General features: G+C 45.6%; 1 protein-coding gene across 1 annotated transcript in view; it reads left to right on the forward strand.

The window, feature by feature from the left end:
* tcerg1l (transcription elongation regulator 1 like) overlaps positions 1-23,737 on the forward strand; it is a 345,583-nt gene that overhangs the window by 35,332 nt on the left and 286,514 nt on the right. The window contains exons 2-3 of the mRNA XM_078565305.1: positions 7,371-7,462; positions 9,373-9,461. Coding sequence (XP_078421431.1) covers positions 7,371-7,462; positions 9,373-9,461 — 181 coding nt within the window. The remainder of the gene's footprint in view (positions 1-7,370; positions 7,463-9,372; positions 9,462-23,737) is intronic.

Consider the following 23,737-nt stretch of genomic DNA (forward strand, 5'->3'; position numbering starts at 1 on the left):
ATCAGAAAACATCTGTGGTTTCCAATAGCTTGCTGCTATGGTTTCAAACTGCAGCCAAGGTGATTCTTCCAGAACTCCGACTGCAACAAGGTTAACTGCATTTTATTGAGGATTACTGTAGATTTATTCCTTTAACTTTAAAACCTCCAGCCGTTTCTCCCCTTTTCAACTTTGTCATATATTGCATACCAGCTCCCAACCACAGGCTGCACCATAGACAATAGATGTAGCATTTACTCTACTTCAGCTGGAGGTCTGGCTTTATCCCAAAACTTCCAAGGAGCCACAAGCTACCTAAGACTACCTAAGGTTGATACAGTCTCCTAGCTGCTTTTACAACTATTAACGATGCCCTAACTGAATTCACGGAAATAACTCAAAACAAAGAATCTCACTAAGCTCCATTTAGTTCCACTAGGAAGAGCGGGTGAAAAGAGGATATGGAAGCCGTCAGTAACACCTGGAAGAGCGGGTGGAAAGAAGATATGGAAGCAGTCAGTAACACCTGGAAGAGCGGGTGGAAAGAGGATATGGAAGCAGTCAGTAACACCTGGAAGAGCAGGTGAAAAGAGGATATGGAAGCAGTCAGTAACACCTGGAAGAGCGGGTGAAAGGTGGACGCAGTGGCATCCAGCACCAAAGGATGTGGAGAGCAGCGGAGTCTTTTGTTCATAAAGGGTGCGGAGACGGTCAAAGCCTTCAGTTCAAAAAGAGCGTGAAGAGCAACAGAGCCTTCATTTTAAAAAGGGTGCAGAGAACAGCGGAGTCTTGATTTTTAAAAGGGTGGAGAGAGCAGTGGAGCCTTCCATTTAAAAAGGCGCGGAGAGCAGTGAAGCCTTTATTTTAATAAGGGTGTTAAAAACTGGCGGAGTCTTTTTAATAAGGAGCAGAGACCAGCGGAGCTGTCAGTTTAATAACGGCACAGGGAGCAGCAGGGCCTTCAGTTTAAAAAAGGGCGAGGAGACCAGTGGGGCTTTCAGTTACAAAGGGTGAGGAGACCAGTGGGGCCTTCAGTTAGAAAGGGCGAGGAGAGCAGTGGGGCTTTCAGTTACAAAGGGCGAGGAGACCAGTGGGGCCTTCAGTTAGGGTGAGGAGAGCAGTGGGGCTTTCAGTTACAAAGGGCAAGGAGAGCAGTGGGGCTTTCAGTTAGAAAGGGTGAGGAGAGCAGCGGGGCTTTCAGTTAGAAAGGGCGAGGAGAGCAGTGGAGCTTTCAGTTAGAAAGGGCGAGGAGAGCAGTGGGGCTTTCAGTTAGAAAGGGCGAGGAGAGCAGTGGGGCTTTCAGTTACAAAGGGCGAGGAGAGCAGCGGGGCTTTCAGTTACAAAAGGGAACCAGGCAGGTAGTGCAGGATGTTAATGTTGGAATGCTGTCACAATGAAGCACATGCTTTAGTTTAGTGACGGTGAGACAGCTGTTACTATTTGGGGCAAGATCAGGGAATTATTCCTATTATATAAGAACTGGTTTGCAGCGGTGTAGATGTGGATTGACTCAGTTCTCCCCACTTTCAGGTTGTATATTGAATAGATGTCAGATTCTGCTTCCCCTGGTTCTTCAACGAGACAGATTTCGCGATTTCGACCATTGTTTTTAAAAAGCTGTCTCAGCCTATCTTTGCAGTGCCACATTATGTGGCCATTGTGGTGGCAGAAAAAACATTCGATATTTCTGAACTGGCTGCATTTCTCTCATTAATGTTGTAGGTTTTCATTGTAGTACTGTTGTCCCTCAATGGTCTGTACATAGTGGGTGTTTCCCGTTTTTCTGCAGGGCCTGATGTTTTCATGCTTTTTGTTACCGGCCCTTCCTGCCCTACAAGATGGATGACACCATTTTGTGTATCTTTTATTGCCTCTGAGTCTCTAACAGTGCTCTTAATGGCTGTTGCCAATTCTACTGCCTTACTGAAGTCTAGATTAGTTTCAGATAGCAATTGCTTTTGAATAACATCATCCCCGATTCCGCATATTAATCAGTCTCTCAACATGTCATTAATTGAAGTTCCAAACTCACAATATTCCGTTAATCACTTTAAAGCAGCTACATATCCAGCGATTGTCTCTCCTGGAAGACCATTCCTCGAATTGAATTTAAAACGCTGCGTAGTGACTGAGGGCTTTGGCTTCAAGTGGTTTTTGACAATATTTACTAACTCATCGAAAGTCTTCGTATCGGGGGTGTTTGGTGATATGAGACCGCGGATCAGTCCATACGTTTTGATCCCGCATGCGGACAAAATAATCGCCCTCTTCTTGTCCTTCCCCATGATGTCGTTAGCGGTAAAGAAGAACGCTAGGCGTTCAACGTAACGAGACCAGTCATCAGAAACAGGGTCGAATGGTTCAAGTTGCCCAAACTTTGGCATACTTGATGACTAAGAAGACTGAGCTTTCAAACAGCTTCAAGGTAGTGGTGAAGTAACATAGCCAGCTTACCGTGGCTTTCTTGATTGCTGTCAATTGATCCGGTTTATCCTCATCACCAGTTTTATGTTTCAGGTTATCCAGTTCGCTTTGTCAGTGAGTAGAAGCTGCACCCTTGATATTCACACATTAGTTGGTGCTTGAAACAATATAGGCAGAGATACCGATTAACTGAACAAACACTGGTGGTTTATTGGAACTGAGAACAGGAAACTAACACAATGTGTGCTTCTTCAATCACCTCCAGCTCTAGACTTACAGTTACCCAAGTAGCCCCTGCTATATAGCGATGGGTCGGTACAGTCACGTGGTCAGTTAACTACATTGTCATAAAGGTACATAGCACTCCATTTTACCACAGATCTTGGACCTCTTCAAGCTAGCATCACCCCCTCCCACCAATCTTGACCACCCCTCAATCACTACCCGCTTCAATTGCTGGCCACCTCCCCCAATCCCAGTTACTGCTACCCTCTTCCCAATCTACCTCCACTCCCAGCTTGTTCCTTTTAAGGACTTACGTGAGGGCTTTTGTTGGTGACACAAGGTGGGTATTAATTGTCTAATTTTATGCTTAGTACTGAAGTGGACCAGAAATGGAAATCAGTTTTTTTCTTCTCCTTCAGAAGGTCAACTGTTGTGTTGCATAGACTCTGTTTTCTGATAATGAAACAATCATCACTTTTTGTCGGTACTGATTGCAGGAGATATTTTCTCTTTCTTTTGAACAGCAGCATGGGATTTTAATATTCACCTAACCAGACAGATAAGGCCTCATTTAATCCCTCATGCAAAAATTGACATACTTCCAAGTGTGCAGTTCTCCACCAGTGCTGCACTGAAGTGTCAGCCCAGGAACTATTGTCAAATCCTGGAATTAGGCTTGAGTCCCCAACTTGCTGACTCAATGTCAAGCAATTCAATTGATGTTGAAGAAAAGTAAAAAGCCTGTTTCCTCATTTCTGGTTTACTTGTGCTACAAATCACAATGCAAGGACCAAAAGTATTTCCTTTCACTGTCAGTAATTAATTAAACTCATCAGAGTATTTTTAAGCCCTTTCCGGTAACATGCCATCTGTAATTTTTAAGAAATACAGAAATTACTTATGCATAGAAACTAGTTAAAGTTGTTCACCACAAATGAATAAGAGAGAAAGAATAGAAGAACTGCCGCACAGATGATTAATGGTGAGAAACTATATACAAAATTGGCAGCTACATCGTGAAAAATATCCACCAAGAAACTGCATTAGAAAAGTAATCTTCATAAATCCTTATCAGACCCTTTTGAAGCAGAATACATATTAAGACGTATTTTATACATGTTAAATGAGCTTTGTGCTTATCTGCTTATTGCAGTAAAGAATAAAGCCTTTACCATTTACAAGCAAATATTTATCAGAAATCCTTTTTAAGCACTGTAAGTAGCAGGTCTCGAACTTCTGGGACTTCTCAAACAAATCCAAAAATTGTTAGTGTTGTTCTTCTTTCTATATTACTAATTGTATTGTTACTGCAGTTCATGAATGTGCACACAGATTAGAGATCCTGCACGTTAGCTGTCCTGAGTCTTTACTGAATATATTTATTTTTGTAATCTAATGTTTGCTTTTCAATAAATTAAACTCAATTATAAATCATGAAAATATCCAATAAATAAATCAAATTCTATTGACCTCATACATAAGCATTGGTTTAATTCTAATTTAATGTATCAGGAAACCCGCCTAAAAGACATAAACGACCTACGATCCAGAAAATTAGGCAATGGTCATGGCAGGTTCAAGCAGGTGGGTGCGTGGCAGTACTGCCATCCCTCTGTAGATGTGGGAAAAAGAAAATCAAGCCCTAGCTCTTGGAACATGTGAATAGTTCATGCAGTTCTGTAGGAGCATCTAGGAAGTAATTCCTTCATTAATATAACCCTAACGTGTATGACCTTCTCATTTCAGATTTCAAAACTGACAGTTTTGACTTTCACGGTCAATAAATTTGGGTGCATCTTGTGACCTAGCCACAGAGCGCCAAAAGTACACATAATGATCAAATTCAAATAACAACTGAAACTGGTGCTCAAGACTAAGCCAGTGCTCTGTCCACAGAGCTTTGATGGTGCTTGATGGCTGATACTATAAAATCTATAGTATACTGATTAATATCAGAAAAACACTTTGAAAAATTTAGTTACCGAATAACATTGAATAGAAATGTGGAGATGAACAGACCCTTTGAGTGTTTATTTATTTGCATTATTTTTTGGAAGAAACTTGAGCAAAATAAATTATCAGTCAAAATGTAATAAACGTAAGATATGTATGTGGCAAGTACAGACTCTCTAAAATAAAAATAAAATCTTTAATTTTTACCATTACCTTCTAAAAACACAATTAATGCTAAAACTGATAAATTAGCAAGATGAAGAGTTAAATTATTGTAATTTGGTTTTCAATTATAGAACTGTTCATTTTGTTTACTTGCATTTTGATTTGCTGATGACTATAATAAAGGCTTTCTGAACATCTTGACAGTGCATGAAGCTTATGTCAACAGTGAAAATCCAAACCAAATCTCTCCCTGGCAGTCTGTTGTTAGTGTCAGAACACATGACATGTTGCGACTGTTGCCAATTTTCTTGTTCTTTATGTGATTACAATTCTATCACAGGGACTTTTTTTGTAAAGTTAAAATCACTCTTATTATTGTTGAAATGACAAGTGCATATTATTGAATATACGTCTAATATTATGTTTTTTGAAATGGTCACTAAATCAAACTTTATAAAATGGATGTCTTCCAAAATGGTAAAACCAAAAGTCAACAGCAATTATGCAAACTACATAATCTATTACTAAACTGGAAATAGATCTCACTAAATGTTTGAATGGATCTCAAAGCAAATCTATTACTGTTTACTAAGGCAGCATGATTTATCTTTAAAAGTGACTTTGAAAAAAGGATTGCATGCATATCCACACTACTCATGTAAGCAATATTTTAATCAACAATCATTTATCTCTGCTGAATGAAATTAGATTTATGTTGACTTGGATTTTACATCAAAGTATTTCATATCACTTTAGATAATCCCATAGTGGAAAATATAGTGAATACCATAGAATACTCAGGCACAAATATCCATAGGTCAGTTACAGTTCACTATTCTTAAGTAATAAATCATTTTTTTTTATTCATTCACGGGATGTGGGCTTTGTTGATTGGGCCAGCATTTATTGCCCATCCCTAGTTACCTTTGAGAAGGTGGTGGTGGGCTGCCTTCTTGCACTGCTGCAGTCCGTGTGGTGTAGGTACACCCACAGTGCTGTTAGGAAGGGAGTTCCAGGATTTTGACCCTGCGACAGTGAAGGAATGGCGATATATTTCCAAATCAGGATGGTGAGTGACTTGGAGGGGAACTTCCAGGTGGTGGTGTTTCCATCTATCTGCAGCCCTTGTCCTTCTAGGTGGTAGTGGTCGTGGGTTTGGAACGTGCTGTCGAAGGAGCCTAGGTGAATCCCTGCAGTGCATCTTATAGATGGTACACACTGCTGCTACTGTGCATCAGTGGTGGAGGGCGTGAATGTTTGTGGATGTGATGTCAATCAAGCAGATTGCTTTGTCCTGGATGATGTCCAGCTTCTTCAGTGTTGTAGGAGCCGCACTCATTCAGGCAAGTGGGGAGTATTCCATCACGCTCCTGACTTGTGCCTTGTAGATGGTGGACAGGCTTTGGGGAGTCAGGAGGTGAGTTACTCGTCGCACGATTCCTAGTCCCTGGCCTGTTCTTGTAGCCACAGTATTTATATGGCTAGTCCAGTTCAGTTTCTGGTCAATGGTAACCCCTCAGGATGTTCATAGTGGGAGATTCAGTGATGGTAATGCCATTGAACATCAAGGAGCATTGGTTGGATTCTCTCTTGCTGGAGATGGTCATTGCCTGGAACTTGTGTGGCACGAATGTTACTTGCCACTTGTCAGCTCAAGTCTGGATATTATAATGATTAATTTGTGACTCTGAAATTGTATCATGGTGCAAATGTACAAACACTTAAGGTGATTTTCTGAAATCCCAGTCTCTGTAACTTTAGTGGAGGTGTTCAGCTATTTAAAATAGCCAACAGTGGAAACCCAGGTCCTCCTAAGTAACATATAAGACACTGTAGCTATAGCTTGTTGGTTATGAGTTTGTAGCAACATTTTCATCTGTGTAATTCTAATTATGCCCCCTTCAATCTGTCCATAACTACAGCCTCTCTGAGACTGACTTTTGTGTTGGCTTGTGCTGAATTATAGTAATATTGACCTGCGTCTATGAAGACCTGGATTGAGATTAACCAAGCTAATTTTATGAAGGAGCATTATGTTAAAAATATAAAACAAACTTTATTCTGTTAATCTGGCTGTATTCATAAATAAGTGCCCCATGTGCAACCCATTCCTCAGGTCATGTATCATCAACAATTTTGAAATGAATACTTAAATGCTGCTTTGAAATTTTCTGAGCATATTTTTTAATAAAAATAATTTTGTTAATTATTTTACATATTAAAACCACAGTAAGATTAAATATACATTAAACCATGCATTTATCAACATGTTACAGTAATTAACAGTAACAAAATAATTTTCTACAGCACATGATGCATCTTCTGGACCTAACAGGAGCATTCAAATTAAAACATAATTAAAGAAAAACATAATTAATGAGTACAATATAGAAGACTATTTACTGTGATTTGAATTATAATGAGCAACTGGATAAATGATGGAAACAATTTAACTTGCATCGAACTATTAAAACATAACTAAAATACAAAAAGTATAAACTAACCATCTTAAAAGATGCTTTGTGTAACGTGGTTATTTTAATGTACCTTAAACTGTCAACAGTTTTTATTAACAGTTGTGGACTTTGGCTTTTAAATACAGAACTATTTATTTTCATTAACAGGCAAAGAGAAAGAGTCTTGCCAACAGCCTTGCACAAGGTCTTCCAATCTGCTTTCAGAAGGGAAAACTGAATCAGATGAAAATGGAGAAGAGGTTTGTTATTAATTGTATTTTTGATGTATACGTAAAATTAAATGCAAATAACATTGAAACTTTAAACAAGCAAAGCTGTTGGGTTTTGTTGATTAAGGAAAGAAACAACTTCCTGTGTTTATATACACCTATTATGGCCTCCAAACATCCTACAGTGATTTTCAGCCAATGAAACAATTTTGAAGTGTAGTCAATGTTGTAATATAGGAATCATAGCAGCCAATTTGTATATGTAAGATTCTACAAACTGCGCATTGTAGTTCTTGCAGCCATAATTTTAGAAATTTCCCTTCTAATTGTGCTGGGCCTATCAGTGGATCCTGTCCTTCAATATCCACCTCTGCATTTACAAAAGAAGTGATGAAAATATCAACATAAAGAAGATACACACAGCTGAACACCTTGGAAGGGGCTAATTAGGACACAAGTATGGAACCAACTTGAGTAAAATCCTCCATTTTGCTTTCAATTACTATTAATGGTTATTTTAATGAGGAGTTGGTGTGCTTGAAGCATTCACGTTAGGTTAGTGCCACTGTGGGAGGGGATTGGGAGTGATAGGGAAGACAGCAAGCTGTACTCTCTGCTGAAGGATAAGTGCACTTTCCCCCCTTTCTAGTCGATGCTCTCCACTCCTAAATATTTTTATAATACATTTTATCGCTCCTGACTTACACTTGTACTCCATAGGAAGAATGTTCCCCCCCTTTGGGGGGCCCCGCCATTTTACGTGATATCCGTCAGGAAGCATTATGCGATCCCTGTGCAGGCGGGGGAGGGATTCCATAAGCCAGGAGTGCGCTTTTTCACGCGTGTGCGCGAAAGAGTGCACCCATCTCCCTGAGGCTAAGTGCTGCCCCAGGGAGATCGGCGCCAAATTTAAAAATGGTACATGTAGAGAAATGAAATGGCCCTGACATGTCCCCTCATGTCACACTGTCACATGAATTGGGGCATGTCCATCACTTTTAAGTAAACTTTTTATTCAATTTTTAAAAACCTACATGAAACCTCATCCCGCCCGTGGATGAGGTTTCATGCTTTTTCTGAAGCCCGCCGGGGGTTGGACAAGCAGGTCCATTAACTAGTCTAATTACTTTTTAAATGGCTTCAATAGGCCATTGACAGGTCAGCGGGTGCACAGCTGATTCGGCTGAACCCTCGCCGACCTGATGCAGGGTAACATCGGGAGTTCCGCCCGACGACATCGGCGAACGGGCCCCGCCTGCCTACCTCAATATCTTGCCCCATGTGTTAATAAGTATTATTATCCTCCAAGCGTTGTGAGAAGACCAATACTGAGTTGATTCATGTACATTGTATTTTCATCCTTATGCTTAAGGGTTCAAATGAAGTGCTGATGTTCATCCTGAACTCAGTGTCTATCTGTTTCACTTAATATTTATCTAGCTAATAATGCTGTGTTTCTGTCTCTCATGAGCTAAATAAGTGATCTTACACTGACAATGTAAGAACATTTAAATGAAATATTTAGCTGCATTCAGCCAGTTCTGTCGGTAGATGATAACAATAAGTTGTCTTTAAAAGACAGCACAGTATAGGGTTGCTATAGATTGGCGTGCTAGTGGCAAGTCAGGTAAGAGTATGCAAATGAAATAAAAATGCTGACATCACAGCAGTTGTCTAAATTAAAGGTTTCACTCTTAATACATGAATACTGCTCTCGCTCCAGCAAAAAAAAACATTGTTCCTTCCAATCTACAAATCTGTTGCAAGTAACAAATTGTCACCTTAGGTTATGAGATTCCTGTGTTTGTTGCATTACCTTGAGTCAGGTTCACAGCAAGGCTACAATAAAGGTGCTATATAAATGCAAGTTGTTATTGTCGATGAAAGAGTTGTGGGAAAAACTCTGTTGTAATTTAAATGTATTTTTTTTTTTAATTTAGAATGGTTCAAAGAAAGCAATTGGTGAGGAAGAACGAGTACGTCACCAGACCAAACCTGTAGCATCCACTCCTGTGCCAGGATCCCCTTGGTAGGTTTATGTACAACCAAATTTTGAAAATGAGTAACACCAGTAACCAATTCCTTTAAAATGTTTAAATGGGTTCCAACTTCATCTGTGTTGATATCAGAATTGGTAGTTTGGTTCTTTCACAGGATATCGACATGTGGTTGAAGACATTTTATTTTTGAGCCAGTTACTGAAGTATGTATACATTTTTTTCCAAGCTTCCTTGGTCAAGATTTAGCACGTATTTACATGCCAACAGCCGTGTTGACGTGAAGTAGTTTGACTTTGCACTAATTTTGTTGTTGAGGAGCGAAAGCTCCAGCCGGGATCAGGGCCTGACCTAACAGGGAAGATGGTTTCACTTTGGGTTTAGTTCAGGCCTCGGCAACAGAGTTGCACTTCATACAGATACTAAACTTATGAGACCAATGTTCCTCTGCCTTGCTCCCAAAAATCACCTGGAAAATAGGCTCATTGTGGAGGAAATAGGGTGTAAATCCTCGGCAGCCAATTTAATCTGAATGGTTCCGTACTCAAACTTTGTCTATTATATTTCGGGAGCTTGCAGCTCAAGCAGGCTGAGCATTGTAAATTGTATCCTCTGATAATACTGAGTTCAGAGTCAAACTGCTCTTTAAAAACCTTGTTCTCACCATACCTGAGATGGGACAAACTGATATTGTCAAGATAAGTCCTTATTTTGAATTAAAAAGTAGCTTTACTGCTTCTGTACTAGTTGCAGAATACTGTTATTATTTTAATCTTGGTGGTGGGGGTCATTTATTTGGAGCCAGACAACTGGCAACAACTACAAATCCTTTTGACAGGTGCTGAAGCTTTATTTCCTGGGTCTCTCCTAAGCCAGTAACTACTCACTCCCCATCATCATAGACAAAATCCGCTATCCCTTTGACCATACAACTGTTTCGTGCCTACCTGAATAAATAACAAAACCTTACAGTCAAAGCAACCTAATATTGCTGTATCCATCATTCTTCAAACCAGTATATTCCAAAAACATAGATATTTCAATAATAGGTTATCAGCAATGCTTCATTAATCAATTCTGCCAGTATGCCTATTGATTGTAATCAAGGTATTTCTCCTTTGACATTGTTGCCAACTCCGTAGAGAATTATAACTTTTTAAAAAATGATTCGAACTTCCAGTTGTGAGCTGAAACAATTACATGACAGATTTCAAGTTTTAAAACTTTTACTGTAACTAATGGCTAAAATATTATTGACTAAACATTATTTTATGTTTGTAGGCAGCTCATACTTTAAACTACAGAGAGGATCCTCACCTTTTATACTCATCACACATCACACTCCCCATGGAATTACAGTCCATTTAGTAAACAGTCCACAGTTGCTCCCAAGTTCCAATGGATTTCCATATCCCCCATTCTATTGAGTAGTAACTTCGAGTGTCGACCTCGAGGCGCTTTCTTCAGTTTTCAGAGAGTTCCTTAAATTCACCATAGCAGCAAAGCCTGTTTTGATGATTCTTCTTCCACCTGGCTATGTCAGGACAAATCTCCCAGCATCCTTAGATGACTACCGGAAGCATCTCTTCGACTAGAGACTACCTTCCTCTGGCTGTGGTAGCTCGCAAAGTCAAACAGCTTTTTCCCTCTGTTGACCACACAGAACTTCTGCTGTCTATCTGTGATATTCATTGATTTCCAGGGAGGCCTGTAAACTGATATCAAAAATGGTTTCCTCTGCCCTCTTCTCTATGGCAATGTGAAATATATTAACCTTACATTCAAGTAGAAGTGCTAATTAGGTATCTTTGATCCCAACTCCCTCTCATCTTAGAAGTAAATGGACAGTTTACAGCTCAACTGTTTACAACCCTGTAACTTCAACACCTTTCTGGGACTTTGGGAGAATCAGACCAAGTCTACTCATGATAAACTCAGAGACTGCTGCCATTGTCTCCAAGTGTAAATACCTTGCACCTTTTAAGTAAAACAATCTAAGCCTTCCTTTGATCTCTAACAATCAAACCATCCAGCCTTACTGTCAGTACAGGTCACATGACCCCTTTCATTTACCCTAAGTTTAAAACATATTTCCAAAATATAATAATCTTATAAACCTCATAATTGTAACACCATTCCTTCCAAGATTGACCACATAAACACTCAGACCCCTGCTTGAATAATGCAACCATCCTAGCCTGGTGGAGGAGAAAGAACACAAAAGCCAGAATTTTCCTGTTGGCTTGCGAGTGCAGACCCAGCATGCCCGCGTGTAAAATATGCGCGCTGACGTCAGATGAGTGTCCTGACGTAGCCGTGTGCCATCACGATATTTGGGAAGGCGGGCGCGCTATAAGTTCGGATGCGTGCCCGCCATCAATTAGCGGGCCAGTTAAGGCCCTTGAGGCAGCAACTGATCTCGATTTTTCACAGCCCGTGCGATCTTCAGGACATCGCATGGGTGCAACGGGCAGGCGGGCAGGAGACATTTGTATAAACCTCATCCACAGACAGGATAAGAGGGGTGAGTGGGGTCGCGAATGTGATGTTTGAGGGATTTAAATTGAAAGTAACTTTTACTTGCCGGAGTGAGCAGGAAGACTTCAAAACTCATACCAGCTGCTAGGACAGGAATAAAAGCCTTGGTCAGGACTCTACAGTAGAAATCATTTCTGGGACCTGCAGCTTTCAGGAAGCCCTCCCTTAGCCTGGGAATGGGAGCTGTGCTCTCCACTGGAGGCACCTTCTCTGAGGGGGAAGGGAGGGCCAGAAGGGGGAGGAGGCCAGGAGTCCACATTCAGCCCCCAGGGAAGCCACCTTTGGGAGGAGAGGCGCAGGCACAAGGGGCACAGGGCCAACAGGAAGTTCAAGGCAGAAGGGGCCGCAGAAGATGCCAATATCCTGCTATCAGGGTAGACAGGCGGCGATGCAGCTACCTCAATATGTCTGAGGACCAGTGCTGCAGGAGGCTCTGTCTCTCAAGGGAGAGTCATCTCCATCTGTCAGATGATAGGCCCTGAGATCTCAGCAAACTGTGTGGGTGGGGACCCCATGCCAGTGGCTCTAAAGATGACAGCTGCCCTCAACATCTATGCCTCCGGCTCTTTCCAGGGATAGGTGGATGATCTTTGCAGAGTTTCCCAATCAGCTGTCCACACTTGTGTCAGGCAGGTGACAGACACTCTATTCAGGCGTGCATTGACTTTCATCCACTGCCGCTGGGACAATGCCAGTCAGGCAGAGCGAGCCAGAGGCTTCATGGCCATTGCTGGCTTCCCCCGCATCCAGGGTGCTATAGACTGTACACATGTGGCCATCAAGGCGCCAGCAGGTGAGCCCGGTGCCTTTGTCAACAGGAGGGGCTTCCACTCCATGAACGTACAGATAGCGTGTGATCACAAGCTGCAGATTCTGCAAGTCTGTGCAAGTTACCCAGGCAGCTCCCACAAAGCTTACATACTCAGACACTCCCAGGTGTCGGGGCGCTTCAGTGCTCCAGCCCGGCTGGATGGATGGCTGGTGGGTGACAAGGGCTATCCCCTCAGGAGGTGGCCCAAGACGCCTCTCCGCTACCCAAGAACAGAGGCTGAGCAGCGGTACAATAGGAGCCACACTTCCACAAGGGAAGTGTTGGAGAGAACCATCAGTCTTCTCAAGATGCGCTTCCGATGCCTGGACCGCTCAGGGGGTGCACTCCAGTACCCCCCAGATCGTGTGTCGCTGATAGTGGTTGCATGCTGCGCTCTCCACAATCTGGCGCTGAAAAGGGGCGACACAGTGGATGAGGAAGAAGTGGACGCAGTTACTCTGGATGCACACATGATGAGTCCAGCAGTGAGTCCGAGGATGAGCACGCACAGGAGAACGCTGAGGGGGTAGATGCTGACCCGTTCAGCACACTCTGCTGCACTTCTAGCATTTGTTGCCTCACGGACGCCTCCAGAGGCACATGATCAGCCACCGAACGAGCAAGTACCTGGTCCCCAGCAGTCCTCTGACTGCCAGCGCCCTGGGCACTCTCTGTCTCTGCCCACACCTCAAGTGAGTGTGAAGTGCCCTCACCGCCGTGTCCCAGGACACTAGCCGAAGATCTAGTTCCCACCGAGGTGCTAGTATCTGCGCTGGTGCCTGCCTGGCTGAGTTGGTGTGACGCTGGTGAGTGCATTTGCTCGGGGGCTTCAGGGGTGAGAGGTGGGCCCTCTGTCTCCTCCTCCTGGCCCTGCTCCGGTGATGCTGAAAGGAAGGAAAAGGACATTTGATTAATTACAGTGCATACATTGTCAACTTGCATGCCGCTCCCCCAGGTCACTATGCGCTCATCCTTCCATAATCAAGGGTAAACTCATGTTGCTAACTACAATCACGGAGCATTCAACAGTGCCATGGCTTCTGTGACACACATGGTGACCTGAGTGCTCGCCAAACATACCTCCCTCTGGCACCCCAGCCTCACCGCCACCAGTGGACCTGGAGGTATGGCGCCTCTCAAGGTCCATGGCCTGCTGCTCGAAAGCAGTAAGAATGGCCAACTGGGAATGCCCTCTGCCAGTCCGCATTCGTTCCGACGCATTGTGCGCAGTCTTTTCCTGAAAAGGAGAGGGGAGCATTGATTAGTCCAGCCTGCACCTGAATTCCCATCGCATCCCTGCCAACCCAGCCAGAGTGGGACATTGCAGGACTCCAGTTCTTCATCACCCTGCAGTTGCCGCACACTCATCCAAACAAGCCAGGGCTGACCCCCTGCCTCCTCACCCCCCCGCATTGGCCAAATGCTGCCTCAATCACATGTGGCACCACAAGGTGCCACTTTGCTAAGCAAGGAGGCACAAGCATGTGGAGGGCAAACACCAGAAGATGCAGTTCCATCACTCTGCCTAGGTGCAGACCCTTGACTTTCAACCCCAATTTATACTCTGGGTGTCAGTGTCACACAAGCTGTGGATGCAGAACACATCCTAGCTCAACCCTCTCAGGGTTAACTGGGCATGGGCAATCTCTGCTGTCACACCCAGCAAGGGATTCATGCCGAGAGGGATTCAATGACAGTACTGTACTCAGAGTTGGCGGGGGTGTTGGGGGGATGGGTTTGGGGGAAAGGGTGACTTGAGGCAATACCCTGAGCGCAGGAGTTCATTGAATCTTTTGCAGCACTGGAGCCATGTGCGCTGCACCACATCGTGGGAGCTAACACTCTTGGCCACCTCCTCACACACATGTTTGGCCAGGTGGGGGGGCCTCCGCCTCCTGTCCCTCGGATGAAGGACCTCCCGCCGCACTGCCACCTCCTCCAGGAGGGCAGCTAGGCACACATCGGAAAAACGAGGGGCACACTGCCCCGCTGGCCTGCCCTCCGGCCTGGCCTGTCCCGATGGCCTACCCTCCGGACTTACATCACCAACATTGCCCCTCTGCAGAGCCCTTCGCCCAGGCATTGTGAGCAGCCTTTCCAAGGCTCCCAAACCTTCCTTTATAAGGCCGCCGGGTCACCATTGGGCCCGGCAGGCTGAGCGCGCCCACCGCCGCCCACCCACTCCCGCTATGCACGGGAATCGTGAAGTACACTGGGCAGGCCCTAATTGGCCCTCCCACTTAAATGACAGCACGAACCCGAGCGTGGTCAGGCGTCCGCCTGCTCCCAGTCGGCCTGCACGACATGAGGAAATTTCTCCTCAAAGTGTACTGTAATTTATGAGCATAGAAGAGCAAATCAGAAACTCGGTCAGGCAGCGTGGGTTCTAGCTGGTTCAAGAATCCATGAAAAGCTCTAATTCTTTTCCAGTTGAAGATTTGTTTTTTCCCAAAGCACAGTTTTGCATCATACTGATGAAGCAATTGCTGGTGCATTTCATTGGGAAATCTTCTTATGTAGTATTTGAAATTATAAACCCCATTAATTCAACTGTGAAAACAGGTTAAGACCTGCATATTGTTACCTTACTAGAAAGCCACAGCCAAAAAAGCATCAAACAGATGACAAGATGACTATACCAAATCCAGGGCTATACAACAGCTTCTGGCCTGGCGTTCCTCCTGCAGAATTCCTTTAATGCTGCTGATGTTCTAAAGGCCTGAGGAGTGCCCAGATTTTGCCTTCGATGCAGTCATACATCCAGTAGTGCACTGCCATGTGCTCTCATTATATTCTAATGAGGACCCAGATCAAGTTTGGGCACTGAAGTGACTCTCCTGGTGGAGCACGCTGTCAACAGTGGTAGGAGAAGAACATCTGTGTGATGTGACTACGTGCTCAGCCAAACAGAGGAAAATAGAGGAGTGCTGTTAGAAAAAGATAAGTATAGCAAATAATGTATGGTTTAGATTATTCTAAATTATGTTTCTTCTTTGAGGAAGCTATGGTTAAGCCATAGCTTAAATTTGGTTATTTGAATTGATAGTGAAAATGAATGGTGTGAGAAGCATTTTATTCTAAAGTCAAACTGTAGTGAAGTAGTTAAATAAAAAGAGGGTAGATGCAACATATATCACAAGAAGTGTATTGGATGTGCTTTTTCCTTTGATTATCACAAACCAGCATTTATGTTTCTGATTCTCTGCCAAAGAATCAGGTTCTGTGTGATGCCTGAAGCTGTGCTTAGAAACCACAAATCAAAGTCTGATTGCTTGAAGGCCATTGGTCACAAAGGCCTACATAAATTCAATCTGTAGTTTCCGATTATTGATCTGCAACATTCCCTTAAAAGAACATGATGCTTCAGATAGCACAGTTTGGGCATTAATGTATCAAAGTGAAATATATCACAAGTCAATTTGACACCATGTCCTCAAAAATGGTGCCTGTTTCCCACTGTCTCCCACCAGTGACTGAGGAAACCAACTAGAATAATGGCACAGGCCCATTGAAATAGGTCTCTGCTCTTTGCAGGATTGAGCAATATCTTTGTAAGGTGGCAGAACCAGCACCTACTCATTACAAGGCAAATGTCATCATGTAGGGTTGTATTAAGGAAGGCAGTGGCGTCATGGTAATGTCACTGGACTAGTAATCAAGAGGTCCAGACTAATGCTCTGGGAACAGGGGTTCAAATCGCACCACAGCAGTTAGTGGAATTTAAGTTCAATTAATAAATCTGGAAGTTAGTCAAATGGTGACCATTAAACCATTGTTGATTGTTGTTAAAAACCTATCTGGTTCACTATGCTGTTTAGAAAAGGAAATAAGCCAACCTTACCTTACCACTGGCTTACATGTGGCTCCAGACCCACAGCAATGTGTTTGACTCTTAAATGCCCTCTGAAATGGATTAACACACCATTCAGTTGCATCAAGCTGCTACGAAGTCTAAAAAAATGAATGAAACCAGATGGATTGAGCATCAACCCAGTCACAGGAAACAACAACAGCACACCCAGCCCCATCAACGCTGCAAAGTCCTCCTTACTAACACTTGGGGGCTTGTGCCAAAATTGGGAAAGCTGTCTCACAGGCTAGTCAAGCAACAGCCTGACATAGTCATACTCATGGAATCATACCTTACAGGCAGTGTCCCAGACATCACCATCCCTGGGTATGTCCTATCCCACCGACAGGACAGAACCAGCAGAGGTGGCGGCATAGCAGTGTACAATCGGGAGGGAGATGCCCTGCCAGTCCTCAACATTGACTTTGGACCCCAAGAAGTCTCGTGGCATCAGGTCAAACATGGACAAGGAAACCGCCTGCCAGTTACCACTTACCATCCTCCCTCAGCTAATGAATCAGTACTCCTCCATGTTGAACACCACATGGAGGAAGCACTGAGAGTAGCAAGGGTGCAGAATGTACTCTGTGTGAGAAAGTTAATATCCATTACCAAGAGTAGATTGGTAGAACCACTATAGACTGAGCTGGCCGAGTCCTGAAGAGTCTTCGCCATGTGGTGAGGGAAACAAGAAGGGAAAGCCTACTTAACCTCATCCTCACAAATCTACCTATCTCAGATGCATCTGTCCATGACAGTGTTGGTAGGAGTGACCACCTCACAATCCTAATGGAGACAAATAAGTCCTACCTTCACATTGAGGACACTCTCCATCATGTGGCACTATCACTGTGCTAAATAGGATAGATTCCAAACAGAACTAGCAATTCAAAGCTGGACATCCATGAGGCGTTGTGGGCCATCAGCAGAAGCAGAATTGTATACAACCATAATCTGTAAGCTCAAGGACTGGCATATCCCCCACTCTATCATTACCACCAAGCTGGGGGATCAACCCTGGTTCAATGAAAAGTATAGGAGGATATGCCCTGAGTAGCACCAGGCATACCTAAAAATGAAGTGTCAACCTGGTGAGGCTACAACAGAGGACAAGTTGCATGCAAGACAGTGGAAGCAGTGTGCAAGAGACAGAGTTAAGTGATCCCACAACCAACAAAACAGATCTAATCTCTGTGGTCCTGTCACATCCAGTTGTGAATGGTAGTGGACAATGAAACAACTAACTGGAGGAGGAGGCTCTACAAATATCCCCATCCTTAATGATGAGGGAACCCAGCACATCAGTGCAACAGACAGGTCTGAAGCATTTGCAGCTATCTTCAGTCAGTGATGCCAGGTGGATGATCCATCTCGGCCTCCTCCTGAGGCCCCCAACATCACAGATGCCAGTCTTCAGCCAATTCAATTCACTCCACGTGATATCAAGAAATGGCTTTAAACACTAGATGCTGCAAAGTCTGTGGGCCCTGACAACACTCCAGCAATTGTACTGAAGACTTGTACCCCAGAACTAGCTGCATTCTTAGCCAAGCTGTTCCTGTACAGCTACAACACTGACGTCTACTCGGCAATGTGGAAAATTGCCCAGGCGTGTCCTGTCCACAGAAAGTGTCATCAACAGTGCTATCAATTGGCACTTACTCAGCAATAACCTGCTCACTGATGCTCAGTTTAGGTTCCGCCAGAGCCACTCAGCTCCTGACCTCATTACAGCTTTGGTGCAAAAATGGACGAAAGAGTTGAACTCAGGAGGTGAGGTGAGAGTGACTGCCCTTGACACCAATACAGCATTTGACCGAATGTGGCATCAAGGAGCCCTAGCAAAACTGGAATCATTGGGAATCGGGGAGTAAACTCTCCACTGGTTGGAGTCATACCTCGCATAATGGAAGATGATGGTTGTTGGAGGTCAATCACCTCAGTTCCAGGACATCGCTGCAGGAGTTCATCAGGGTAAGTATCCTAGACCCAACAGCCTTCAGCTGTTTCATCAATGATCTTCCCTCCATCATAAGGTCAAAAGTAGGGTTGTTTACAGAGGATTGCAAATGTTCAGCACCATTTGTGACTCCTCAGATACTGAAGCAGCCCATGTCTTCAATGGCATTACCATCGCTGAACCCCTGGGGCTCCTGGCGGGATACCATTGGCCAGAAACTGAACAGCCATAAAAACACTGTAGCTGCAAGAGCAGGTCAGAGCCTGGGAATCCTGTGGCAAGTAACTCAGCTCCTGACTCCCTAAAGTCTATCCACCATCTGCAAAGCACAAGTCAGGAGTATGATGGAATACTCTGCACCTGCCTGGATGAGTGCAGCTCCCACAACACTCAAGAAGCTTGACACCATCCAGGACAACGTAATCTACTGATTGGCTCTCCATCCACCACCTTAAACATTCACTCCCTCCACCACTGATGTACAGTAGCAGCAGCATGTACTACCTACAAGACACACTGCCGCAACCCACCAAGGATCCTTTGACAGCACCTTCCAAACCCACAACCTCTACCACCTAGAAGAACAAGGGCAGCAGATGCATGGAACACCACCACCTGCAAGTTCCCTTCCAAGCCACACACCATCCTGACTTGGAAATATATCACTGTTCCTTCACTGTCGCTGGGTCAAAATCCTGAAACTCCCTCCCTAACAGCACTGTGGGCGTTCCTGCAGCACAGGGACTGCAGCAGTTCAAGAAGGCAGCTCACCACCACCTTCTCAAGGGCAATTAGGAATGGGCAATAAATGCCAGCCTAGCCAGCGACACCACATTCCATGAATGAATGTAAAAAAAAAACATTCAGGGATATGAACTCTTCATGCCAGGAGTTCTTGCTGGTATAACTCAATTGTGATGCATCCCTCCTCATCCTCCTTTTCCTATCTGTAGCCTTTGAAATGGTTGACCACGTCTTCCTCCTCCAATGTCTCTCCATGTCATCCAGCTGAGTGAAACAGCTCTTGTTTGGTTCTACTCTTATCTATCCAGTCATAGTTAGAGAATCACCTGCAATGCCTTCTCTTCCTGTTTCTGCCGCATTACCTCCCATGTCTCACAAGGATCTATCTGGCTTCCTACTGTTTCTCATCTGCATGCCGACCCTCAGCAACATTGTCCAAAAATATAGCATCAGGTTCCAGTTGACCGCTGATGACATCAAGTTCTACCTCATGACCTCCTCCCTCGACCCCTTCCCAGTACCTCAATTATCAGGCTGCTTTAGTATTAAATGAGCAGAAATTTCCTTCAACTAAATTTTGAGGAGAACAGAATCAGTGGGCAGAATTTAATGATTGCTGTAGGGGTTCTGTCCACCGGCTAGTAAACCAGTGAGAACCCTCAATCGATCATTAATGGGAGGTCTGAGGGAATTTGATAACAATCAGGCTCTTACCTGGGCAGCATCGGATCTCCTGTTGAATTAAGCACGACGTAGGGCGGAAACCCTGTCCCTGAGAGCTGTTGGCCACTCAGAGGCCCTCAGTTCTCCTGCACCAGCGGTGCCATCGAGAGCAGTGGCCACTGTTGTTACATCACTGGGGCCCTCACCAGGAATCGGTGTGGAACACTGGAGAGGGGTAAGTGTGGGCTGGATGGTGGTGACAGGAAACGGGATGCCATACCACAAGGGATGGGGAGGGGCTTGATAGAATTGGCAGGGAATGTGCTTTCTTGTGGTGCCCCCACCCCTCTGATGCTGGGTCCTTTGATTGGGCACTATCTCCATCTGTTTTCATGCAAGAGAAGCCTGCTCACACCAGCTATATTTGGGAGAGGAAGATATACCAGGGGATAAGAGAGGAAGGTCTAGGATCAACAAGGAGAGGAAGAGGTGTTGGCTGGGGGGTGTGAGTAGAGAGCGGGAAATGAAGGTGTTGGGGGGGGTGAGGTTGTGGGGGAATGGGTGTTCGAGGGGGGAGGAACAAGGGTGTTGGGAGTGAGGTTGGGAGGGGGGAACAAAGGTGTTGGGGGGGGTGCGGTTGAGAGGGGGAAATGAAGGTGTCAGAGGGGTGAGGTTTGGGGAGGGAACGAAGGTGTCAGGTGTCAGGTGGAAGGGGTTGCAGGGGAAGGAGGGGGTAATGGGGGAGAAGACGGCAGCTGGGAAGATAGGTGTAAGGGGGGTGGAAGTTGTAAGGGAATGAGTTCGGAGATGGGAAGGAGTCCAGGAGAAGGAAGGAGCATGGAGAGGAGAGGGAGTCCGTGGGGGAGGAATGAGCACGGAGAGGGGAGGGGAGTAAGGGTGGAGGGAGAAGTAAGGCTGGAGGGAGAAGAAGATTTCCAAGGGGGCATGGGTTCCAAGGGGGAAAGGGGTCTGGAGGGGGCAATTTCCAGGTCAACGTGCAAGGGAGGGCTCTGATGAGTCTCTGACTGTCTCTTGGGGAACGAAATGAGGATGGGCGTGGTACGAGCGAATGGTGAGAATGATCGAGGGCAGAGTGAGGTGGTAGGTTGGGAGGGTGAGCTATCAGTAGAAGGGACAGCGAGGGTGATTGGTGGGGTCTCAGAGGCAGTCACGGACGCTGGGAGTGGAAGGAGGAGATTGGGGAGGCGAATATGGATGGGGGTGGGACTCTCGGGAAGGAAGGGAATGTGCATGTTCACCTGGCCATCCCTGAAAGATAAGGGTTGTGGCTGGTAGGTCATGGTGGGGAGGAGGAACGTGATGCCAATGGGGTCAACAGTGATCGACGAAAGGAAATGGGTGACTGGGGAAAGGACAGGGAGCAAATTAAAAACTGTATCACCACCATGCTGGCTAAATTGAAAGTGAAATGAGAGTTGTGGTCTGGGTGGGCGGAGATGCAGGTCAGCTCAGATGGACAACTGAAAGCGAACCCCAGCATTGGAAATGCTCAGGGCATTGAGATGAGTGTGATGCGGTAAGGATCCACGTGTGTGGGAGAGCTGCACGAAGCTCTAAAAGGCCCTGCCACACACACTTCTCCCTCCAGAATCACTCGTGGGCCAGCTGCTCCATCTACAGTGACAGAGGACGAGGTTGAGGGGGTCACAGGCAAAGGGGACTCAGAGGGAGAGTGCAGACTCTGAGATTAGTGAGTGGATGACTCAGGGGTGTCCAGCTGCTGCTTCTCCTCCCTTTGGGTACCTGGGGACCATGGCCTGATGCCTTGAGGGGAAGGAGCACCTGGAGGGACGTTGGGGTGCCATTGCCCTCTCGTGTTGCCACTGCAGGAACTCACCCATGGCTCCTACGATGGAGTGTAAGTCTGCACACATCTCCGCGTTCTGCTGGACCAGGGTCTCCATGGCATCTGCCATTCTTCCCATGGAGACCCCTATACATGCACGTGTGGGCACCACTTCATCAGAGGGCAGGCAGATTCACTCTCCGACTCACGTTCCACTCTGTTTAGGGCTTCCAATGGTTCTGCATGATATTCCCCCGCCTTCTGCTGACTCTCCAGGGTGAGTTAGAAGGCTAAATCTAGAGGTTCGTCATCTGACTCAGACCTCACGGGTGCCTCTTCCCCTGCAGTCCTCCGAGCACAGGGGAGCTCGGCTGCACCTGCCTCCTGCTGCTGCAGACCTGTGTCCGTGCGGTGACCACCAGATTGTGAACCCGAGCCTGCCCTAGATCTAGGTCCCACCAAGGTGTGTGTCTCTGCGTTGGTGGAGGGTGTGGGTAAGCGCTGTGATGGGTCGTCCAGGCTGCCTATTTCCAGCTCTTCAATGGAGGAGGTACCCTCTTGGCTGGCGGTGAGGACCTGGATGGAGCTGAGGGACTGGCTGGCTGAGGGTGTCGGTCGCTTGGCAGAGCTCCCTGTGAACCAAAGTAGAGATAATCAGGGCATGGCAGCAGCGTTAAAAGCGGGATAGAGAGCGCTCACATATGCATTGAGAGAGGAATGATGTGGTGCAGGATCCTCACGAGGGTGTTCGCCACCGACCTCACTGTCACCGCAGGCATGGCCCACATCTTCACCAATCAGTGTGATGGCACACTCCTCAAAGCAAGTGAGAGGTCTAATTTGGGTCACTCCACGCCTGGTCTGGGATCACCCCCCTGCTGATGTAAGCAGGCTTCTCTTGCATGAAAACAGATGGAGAGAGTGCGAGCAGGACACATGCCTGTGCGTAGAATGTTTATGTGGCGAGGGGATCCATGGACGGGATGAGGACACAAGCTCGAGACGATATAAGCCTGATGGAGATGTGAGGGTGAGTGTGAGAGTTAATAGTGTTGTCCCTTGATGTGTCAGATCCCTGTGGATGTGTGATATATTGTTTGTGAGTATGTGAGTTGAGAGCGATGAGAAAAGTGACTTACCCTGGCGGAACGGATGAGACCATTCATCGTGTTGCAGTACAGGGTAACTGTCCTCTTTTGCAGAGCATTGGCGCTGACCACCCCTGCCACCAACTCCCATGCTGGGAGATGCTGCTGCCCATCCTGTGGCCAAAGCAGGGGTATAGGACATCACGGCGGGCCTCCACGGTGTCCAAATGGTGCTCGAGGGATGCATCACTAGCCACTGATTCCATCCCTCTCCCTGCCAATTGTGTGAGACTGAAACAGACTGTTTGCAGTCTTGATGTCATATTTGACCCCAAGATGAGCTTCCAACTACCAAGACTACGTGTAACCACCTGCATAACATCATGTGACACCAATTCTGCCTCAGCTCAGTTGCTGCTGAAACCCTCATCCATCCTTTGTTACCTTTAGAATTGATGATTCTAAAGCTCCCCTGACAGGCCCCCCATTTTCCACTCTCCATAAACTTAAGCTGATCCAAAACTCTGCTGCGGGTATCCTAAGCTGAAGCAAGTCCCATTCACCCATTACACCTATGCTCCCTGACCCTACATTGACTCCCTGTTAAACAGCACTCAATTCTCAAATTCTCATCTTTGTTTTCAAATCATTTCATGGCCCCACACCTCCTTACCATTGTAACTTACTCCAGGCCACAACCCTTCAATATATCTTTGCTCCTCCAATTCTGGTCTCTTGCGCATCCTGATTTTAATCACTCCATTGTTAGTGGCCGGGCCTTTGATTGCCCAGGCCCTAAGCTCTGAAATTCACTCCGTAAACCAGTCCACTTCGCTACCTCTCTTTC

The sequence above is a fragment of the Cetorhinus maximus genome, chromosome 20 (assembly GCF_964194155.1).
Source record: "Cetorhinus maximus chromosome 20, sCetMax3.hap1.1, whole genome shotgun sequence".
NCBI lineage: Eukaryota > Metazoa > Chordata > Chondrichthyes > Lamniformes > Cetorhinidae > Cetorhinus > Cetorhinus maximus.